The following is a 9019-nucleotide window of genomic DNA, read 5'->3' as shown; positions in this document are numbered from 1 at the left end:
CCGCCCCGCCTCCCGCACTCACCCCGCAGCTCCCACTATGGCGGCAGCAGCGGCGGCACCGTGCGCGGCACGAATCCCCTGAGCCTCTCTCGCCCGCGCTGCCCGCTCCGCCCGCCCGACGCGGCCCCGCCTTAGTCTCCCCGCCCCGCGGCACGCCGGGAAAGCGAGTCTGGATCTACGCTCGGGAGCGCGCTGAAAGGGGCGTGGAGGACTACAGCTCCCGGCGTGTCCCGCGCCGCCGCCCGCGGTGGCTCATTTGAATGAAGGGAAGGAGACCGCGCATTGCTGACCCCGCAGGCTGTGCCTCGGAGCATTGTGGGATAGTGGCGGGTGGGTTTTTTTTCCCTTCCCCCTCCGCTGTGAGGCCCTCCCAGTCTGGGTCAGCCACCCGTTCCCTGCTTGGGTCTTCTCCCCGGCAGGGCCCTGTCACCTCTCCCTGCCAAATGCAGGCCTCCTGCCTGCCCCAGGGCTACCTACAGGCATCCACAGGCACTTCCTAGGCAGGAGGCCTTTGCCCTCGGGGTCAGGGGTGGCTTGTTGGGAGGCAAGTGGTCCGGCAGCCACTGGCCCTGTGCATCCTGAAGTTCAGGAGTCTTGAAAGAAGGTAAAACACAAGGATGTGGTACAGTGGAAGAATACTTCAAGTAACTACTTTCAGAGGAGCGTCTTAAAAAAAACATGAACTTAATACTACTGGAAGCCCACACCAAATTCAGTAAAGCAGCAGCAAGTAGTGGCAGGGGAGGTGTATAAAGGTGCAGACATCTTTGTTATCTGGCAATTTAGATTACAGGACTGAGTCTGAAAGATAGCTCAGCAGTTGTGCTGTGCTAAGCACTGCATTTGGCCCAGCCCTGAAGGTTCCCAGGTCTCTGCAGGCAAACCTGAGTGTCATCATTCTGCTTCTTAGAGAGACAGCACTGCACAACACTGGAAAGAGCTGTGTGCATAAAGCATTTGTCTGGGCTTGTTGCTGAAGGCCGGGGAAGCTGGGGCATTACCAGGAAAATGAGATATGAGTGGCTAACACTGAGCCTCTTTCCTAAACTGTTCTAATGTGGTAATAATAGAGTAAGTGCCTTCTGACAGGTGTCTTACTTGCTGGGAGGCTTTTCCTATACAAAAAAAAAAGGTAAAACTGAGCGCCAACCCTGTGTCTGTCACCATCTCATGTCTTTTTATCCCACATGGCCTGAAAATGAAGACTGCAGGCGGCTGATATTTCTGAGTCCAAGCAAAGAGTTATTGAACAATAAATAGGTGATTCTTTCCTCTCTCCATTCTTCTGTGTCTGAGCAGCTGTTTCATGTCTGGTAGAAAATGATGAGCTTTTTCATTGGCTTTTATCATTGTTTTCATTGGCTTTATCACATTATCAGATCTCTAAGTGCCAGCCTGAGATACGATTATGTCTTCTGTATTTTGTGGCCACTGCAGACATCCTCTCTGCAGGGAAAGATGTCAATGTAATGACTGATACCATCCTGAACAGAGTTCTTCATAGACTTACCTTAAGGATTTTTGTTATGAAAAAAAACTAGTTTTTAAATAGTGGAGTCTGTGACTCCCTTACATAGATAAACGTTTTGTGCACAGCAAGCCTCAGCCATCAGATTTATCTAGGAATGTGCTGGAACTGGGTTGGATGCGCACCAATACCAAGCTGTGAAAATATAGGAAAAGCCACTTTTAATTTTTTTGTCATATGAAAGGAAAAGGATAATGATCTACCTTATATGGACCATCTAGTGTCCCTTCTTCTAGCTGATGTGGTTTGATGTGGTTTACTCAGCCCTGGTGAGGCCACATCTGGAGTACTGCGTTCAGTTCTGGGCTCCCCAGTACAAGAGGGATGTGGCACTACTGGACCAAGTCCAGCGGAGGGCTACAAAGATGATTAGGGGACTGGAACATCTCTCCTATGAGGAAAGACTGAGAGAGCTGGGCCTGTTTAGCCTGGAGAAGAGAAGACTGAGAGGGGATCTTATCAATATGTACAAGTATCTGAAGGGAGGGTGTCGAGAAGATGGGACCAGACTCTCTTCAGTGGTGCCCAGTGACAGGACGCGAGGCAATGGGCACAAACTGAAACACGGGAAGTTCCATCTGAATATGAGAAAAAACTTCTTCACTGTGAGGGTGACAGAGCACTGGAAGAGGTTGCCCAGAGAGGTTGTGGAGTCTCCTTCTCTGGAGATATTCAAAACCCGCCTGGACACGATCCTGTGCAACGTGCTCTAGGTGACCCTGCTTGAGCAGGGGGGTTGGACTAGATGATCTCCAGAGGTCCCTTCCAACCTCAAACATTCTGTGATTCTGTGAAGACAGTTCCAAACTTAGGGCCCAAGTCTGGGATGTGTACACAAATGGTATTGATTTTCCTTCTGATATTCCTGTAGTAGCCTTTAAAGTGGGATAAGGATGTCTTAGGATGTGACTACACAGCTACAGCAACTCCCTTCTGCTCTGTGCAGCATAGTTTTTACTTTTTTGGGGAAATTAAGAATTTGAGGGAGGATTGCTGTACAATTTGTGAGGAAAAGTAAAGATGAAATGGTTAACGTTGAAGGGAGCATCCTGAGAAGGAGGTAATTGGGTTTCAGGGATGTTTTACTTGCATGAGAGCTGTTCATAAATCATATTTCTTCAGAATGGCATGCATTAACCCAGGGAGAAGAGTGAAGCAGTGAAGGTCTGTCAGCAGATGGTAAAAGCATCATCCACAAGAACACACAGCTTCTGTTCTTTGTTGACATAATGATTTTCAGAACAGTTGTGGGGCAAGGGCAGGTGTGGCTGGTTGCCTTGAAGTTGCCAGGCTGGTCTCTGCAGCTGCCCCAGCACATCCATCTGAGCTGTAGTATTTCTACTGGGAAACAATCTGCCCTTTGAAGTGAGAATCAACTGGGCAGCAGTTGAGTTATGCTAACTCTTATTTTTTAGCAGGGGTAGTAGGAATGGTGTCACTAGGAACCTAGACAGGTTCAGAGCCTTGTTTTACTGGTGACTATATAGAAGTGGACAAGAGAGACAATTCTTACCCCACAACATTTGCAATCTAAACACCATGAAATAATCAAGGAGATGAAGGGGCTGTTGTATGAAAGAGCATGACAAAAGTAGACACTTGGCTCTGTAGCATCCATCATGACTGGATGTGATCAAAGTTTCCTTGGCTGCTTTTTAGGTGACAATGAAGAGTTTAAGATGCTGACTCAGGCTGGGGAGGACCCTGGAAGTGCTCTTCCTTCCACTCAGTGGTGAAGTGAAAGCCTTAGATGCTGCCTTGTTGTCAGTGGTACTGGGAGGCTGTGGCTGCTGCCTTGGATCTGGGGATGATACAAGGAGCCTGTCAGACATTTCCTGGGCTCTGATCAGGAATACCAAGGGGAGCCAACCTGCATAGGAGGGAGGTGCCCCAAAACAGGCCACAGCACCTCCATCATGAGAGAAAAAAGAGGGCATGTGGTGAGGCGAAGAGAAGGAAAAGAAAGGTAAAGAACAGAAGGTTGGAGTTATTGCTTTTATCTCTCTTAATTTAGCCCTGATTCAGCCCAGAATTTCTGCTTTCTGCACAAAGAGCAGGGAAGATTTGGGAGGTTGTATCAGAGAAATACCATCCAGCTTATCAGTCTGTGCTTTCTAGAACACCAGTTCCCAGAGGAGTCTTTAGTCTTTGCATAGTGACATTCACTGGCACAGTAACTTCTGCTTTGTTCCTTTCTTGTCTGATCAGGGCCCTGGTCACAGAGCAGATGTAGGAAGAGTGGAAAGTACTGTAAGAGAAGCCAGTTTCTGAAACTAAAGGCAGAAGACAGGGTAGGGAAACCAGAAGTGGAGTTGGAATGGGAACACATAAGAAAGGATTTCTAGCAGTGGAAGAGGAGGAGGAATTTCTCAAACTTTTGATAAACACTAGAGAATAAAATAAAAACAATCATCTGGCCAATAATTTAAAAGAGCAATGCTCATCTTTAAAGTGCAGGTGAATTGAGCAAACCTTGTGTGTGTGCATGAATGAGGACTAAGGATTCATCTACAGGAAAAAGGAGGTTTATGCTTGACTGTGTCTTTCTCCTGTTTGTTTCTGTTTGTTAATGTTTCTTGTCACGTAAAAGCAGCATCACATTATGAACTCTAATCCTTCCCATCCTTATCTGATCCTGAAGAACTCAACATTGAATTCAGGCTACAGGTGCTCTTACGGGGCTTTGTGGTCGAAGTTCTTTTCATACTCTGTTCTCACAAAGACTGATTTTACCTTATTAAATTTCAGAAACCTTAGACCTTGGAAATGCAAACCGTTCCTTCAGTGTGGGTAGCGCCAAGTGATTAGGCATCTGCCAAAGGCTCACAACCTTCAGAAGAATGGCTCTTTCATTTGATTCAAGTGTGGATTGCATGGCTCATACAGATACATAGCACCATTAGGTAAAGACTAAATACTTTAGCATGTTGATAACTCTTTTCACTCAGTCTAGCCAATGGTATATGCTTGCTCAGCATTTAATGGTTGAGCTTCAACCAATCGTGTGATTTTTGTAAACTGGTGGGGAGATGGGGGAAGGAACAATGAGAAACTTTCTACAGATATAATCCTCTTTGGCCTATCAGTCAGCATGCACCAAAAAAACCAATCAACCAGCTGGTAATCCGAGTAGCAGCTCTTCCCATTATAGGCAGACTGTATTAGCCTCATCCACATAGCCATGTAATCCTAAAAATGCTGACAAAATGTGATATAGGTGGGGAAATTAAATAGAAATGTGTATATATATACATTTCTAGATTTCCTGTGTAACTGGAAAGCTGAACTAGTACATTCACTTTTGCCACCACACTGAGCATAAAGAATTGATATAGGCTACTTGGAAAATACCTGACTTATTTAGTGTCTGAGCTCTGCAGCTTGAGGACCTTGAGTAAGAATGCATGATCTTAAGTAAAATAAAATTAGTAACCCACTGGGGTAAAGAATAACTGAAAAATTGGTACAAGACCCAGAAAGGGAGTTACTATTAATCTCTAGGGGTGATTGTTATAAAGATCAAATTAAGGTTTTCTCTTAGAACAATAAAAACTATTTTACATTAAGAGTCTTTAGGTCCCCTTGGGGAGACTAATGTTTCGTAATATACATGCAGGAATGTAGCAACCAAAAACAGTTGATGCTGGTAGAAGAAAAATTTTGGAAGGGGATACACTAGATCAGAATAGAAGATACAGAAGGGTGAGGAGTTGAAATGGAAGAAAAAGCATTTGCATTGAGCAGTAATACAGTTTATTTGGTTACATATTAAGGTGCCCTCCTACAGAATCAGCTCCTTAACTCACTGCCAGTACAATTGCTTACTTACCTTAATTTAGCAGCAATTGGGAGAAAGTGTGCATGAGGAAAAGTTTTAGCTTTTGTCATACAGCTTCATTTAATGTTTCTAGTGCAACCCAAGAATGTGGTGTTTGAGGCACCAGTTGTAATTTTTTGCCCCTTACAATTACTCAAGAGTAGCAGTTCTAAAAAAATCTGAAATTAGGAACTTTGAGAAGTACAATTACAAATTCACACATATAACATGCTAGCTCTTCCCTGCACGCTGTACCAGACTGGTTCATAGGAAACCATGCTTTCTCCTTCCTCAGCCTTGTGCAATATGTGAGACTCACGTAGTCTCTCTGATGGAAGTGCCAGGTGGGAAGTCTGGTTATCACTGCTCAAATCACTCCTGACTATTTACAGAGTGCCCTTGGCCTAATAGCTGTTTGCTCATCGAAGCAGCTATAGCCTGTGTGTAGGCAGGCACATAATTACACTGAACAGACCTCAAAGTCCTCTTTCCTCATCCTATGTGAATTGAAAGATATCCCCACTGTTGCAGCTGTGGATTCATGAAGAATAAAAAGCCCTTTCAAAAGAGAAGTCAAGCTGCAGCCACCAACCTTTCAGAATCCAGTCAACCTAGCTGTAGGCATCCTATTTCCATTCGCAGTAATACTTCAGCCTCCAAAATGAGTGTTCAGCAAGTCAGACTATCACAGAGATAAAACTTTACCCTCACTGGGACAGTGGAAGCATTGAGGAGGTATTTAAAAGGAAACTTGGAAGTCCTGAGATAAGACATACTGTGGAACTGCTATTGTCAATAATAATGCAGCAGGTTAAATATTTAAATATATTGTTATTTGCGGTGATTAGAAAGTCCCTTTGGTCTAAACCAAAGGACAGTTTGCCAAGTTCTAGCTTGGACTAGAACACACTGCAACTGCTGTCCAATTGCAGGAACAGCCCCACTGAGACCCCCTCACAATTATACAGCATGGAAACGGGAAACATAACAAAACAAAATATACTTTATTAAAATTAAGCATGTTAGCACCTCAGTGTAACCTGGAGAAGTGGAACAGTCCAGCAGTTAACCAGTCCAGCAGGCCAAATGGCTGAACATCCTGAAGTGCATTACAATGGTAAAAAAGTACCATGACTGTTACTACACGCACATTCTCAAGAAGCTAGGATGCACAAATGGTCTCGTTTGTAAGGAGAGACATTGTGCTGCCTATTGTCTTGATGGGAGCATAGATCTGCTGGACCAATTACATATGTTAAATCAGATGGTGTAGCAGATAACTACACAACCTATGGGACGATTTATATATATTTTGACCTCTCCATTTCTACTTCTCAAATGCATTTAATAAACAACCCCCCCCCAAAAAAAAAAAAAAACAACAACAAAAAAACCAACCTTGCTGCATACCTGAACTGCAGAAAAATCAGTACACCACAGAGCTGAAGTTAGAGCTACATATCAAATTGGAGAAAATAAATTAAAATGAAATAATGGGAAGTATTTAGTACATGAATAGATCTGTAGTATCCTCATGGTCAACCATCCAACTCAGTACACACATTAATAAAGAAATGACCCATGCATCACATAGCAGGCTGTGACAACCAGTGCTTTTAGTTGAACCGGCTAGATGATCAAGAGATAAACCTCCAGCTACCAAATCCCAATGTGCCCTTTTGTTCAGTCATACAGACAACAACAGTGGACAGCTGTAAAGTTATGTTAGCCAGTGTTACAAAGATTACAATATTTTCAAACTAAAGATACTTTTAACATTTAGAAAATACTTATATAAAATTTAGTAAAATTGACATCCTGATCTACTGAGTGTAACACACTCTGATTACAGGAAAAAGATCTTATAGACCCAGAAAACATCTGGGCATTCCCTCTAATGTAATTATGGACACACTGTGGTGAACTGCCTTTTGTTTTAAATATATGTCACTATCTAAACTGTACCTCCTATGTATGCATCGAGACAGAGCCATGCAGGTGTGCCAGGTATCATCCTTCTCCTCTAAAGCACTGAACTATCTGTTCCACTGGCTAATCTGGAAGTACATATTTAGGCCAAACTAATAACCTTGCTACTCTCACCTTATCATCTTTCTAGCCAGATTTGTTTTGGTTTACTGTTGCTGAAAGTGAGGGGACTAACGCTGGCTAGAAACAGACACTACACAATCATTCCATGTAGATTTGTTACAATACTCTTAAATCTTGGTTTAGAGCACACAAGCGCATTTCAGTGAGGTCTTGCCTAAAGTACAGACTGTTAGTCATGCCAACTAGTTTAGGATTAGACAGCAAGGGTTTGCAACCACTGCAGATAAATTTGCTTCTTTTACAACTGTTTCATCCCAGTTCTCTGAATGAAAGCCAAGGATTTAAATCCCAGTATGTTACAAAGCCTACAAAGCCTCTGTTTCATTAGAGGGAGTTCTTAAGCCAATGAGATAAACTACAGCCATCAAATGCCACCAGATTCATTTTACCAGATCATAATCCTTACTAGTGTTGAGAGCATCAAGACATCTGTAACAGATACATATGTACTGCAGAGAAAGCAAACACTACATAGTACAAGAGCACTCTTTAATTTGGGGATTCTTTCACACTAGAAATGGCAGTCTTTTATGGCATCAGTAATTTACTGAAGAAACACATCACCCTGAGAGGGTTTCTAAAGCTTTCCTCATGCCTCTGCTGAGTGAGGCCAACCAAAACGTTGTTCATTCCTATGAAGGGTACAGTGCCAACCATGTTTTCACACATGCCTTCTCCAGGGGGTAGTGTTGCTGCTACCTCACTTAACACAGAGCGAGTTTATTTGCTGAAAACTGATACCCTGATGAACTGATGTCCACTTAGTGGTGACACAGGTCCCATCTACACTAAAACAAAACAAACATTTCCCACAGCTGCCAGCATAGAGAGGATGCTGATGGACCCAGCATAGACAAGATGCTGGCAGCTGCTGGCAGTATTAACTCTGGGATGACATAGGCTTCAAAACAGGGCTTGTCATCTTGTTGGCAGCGGCTGCCCCATCTACACCAGGGAATCCAACAGTACAGGCTTGTCTGGCATTTGGGCAATTTCAACAGCAGGGGGGCAGAAAGGGCCGGGCTGTGGGAGCTAGGGGGCAGTGGGCCGAGGCCCATTGCTTCTTCACACTGTCCTGGTTGCCTCTCCTGAGGGAGGCAGAGGATCTGCTCGGGCAGCCCCGCCTGCGGCTGGCCCCGGCCCCGGGGGGCCGGAGAGCCCCACGAAGGGCCAGGCCAGGTCCCCCCCCCGCGAAGGGCCGGGCCAAGTCGGGCCCCAGCGGTCCTGGCCCTCAAAGGCCGTGACGCTTGCGGGTCCCAGCGCTGGCGGCGTGGAGCAGCCGGTCCTTCTCGCGGATCTCCTCGCGGAGCTGGGCCTCGGCCAGGCGCAGGCGGCGGATGCTGCCCTTCATCTCCTTCATCTTCACCTCCAGCAGCGCGATGATGTCGCGCTGCTCGTTGAGTTTCCGCAGCAGCTCCTCCGACGTGGTGCCCGACGAGAGCGAGTACGAGTGGTCCGGGGGGCCACCCTCCGCCGGACCATCCTCCCCCGCCGCCGCCGTCAGTCTCCCGGAGCCGGGGCCAGGCCCGGCGGGCGCCCCGGGCCCGAGTTCCACCTGCACC

General features: G+C 45.5%; 2 protein-coding genes across 2 annotated transcripts in view; both read right to left on the bottom strand.

The window, feature by feature from the left end:
- Positions 1-131, bottom strand: part of NUTF2 (nuclear transport factor 2) — a 39556-nt gene extending 39425 nt beyond the window's left edge. Inside the window, exon 1 of the mRNA XM_026085410.1 lies at positions 23-131. The gene's annotated coding sequence lies outside the window, so the exon portion shown is untranslated. The remainder of the gene's footprint in view (positions 1-22) is intronic.
- A 6919-nt stretch (positions 132-7050) lies between these two features.
- Positions 7051-9019, bottom strand: part of THAP11 (THAP domain containing 11) — a 2516-nt gene continuing 547 nt past the window's right edge. The window contains exon 2 of the mRNA XM_026085421.1: positions 7051-9012. Within this exon, the coding sequence (XP_025941206.1) occupies positions 8689-9012 (324 nt within the window). The 3' untranslated portion in view covers positions 7051-8688. The remainder of the gene's footprint in view (positions 9013-9019) is intronic.

The sequence above is a fragment of the Apteryx rowi genome, unplaced genomic scaffold (genome assembly GCF_003343035.1).
Source record: "Apteryx rowi isolate R43461 unplaced genomic scaffold, aptRow1 scaffold_668, whole genome shotgun sequence".
Lineage (NCBI taxonomy): Eukaryota > Metazoa > Chordata > Aves > Apterygiformes > Apterygidae > Apteryx > Apteryx rowi.
The sequence above is the reverse complement of the archived record's forward strand: the minus strand, read 5'-3'. Positions and strand labels throughout refer to the sequence as shown.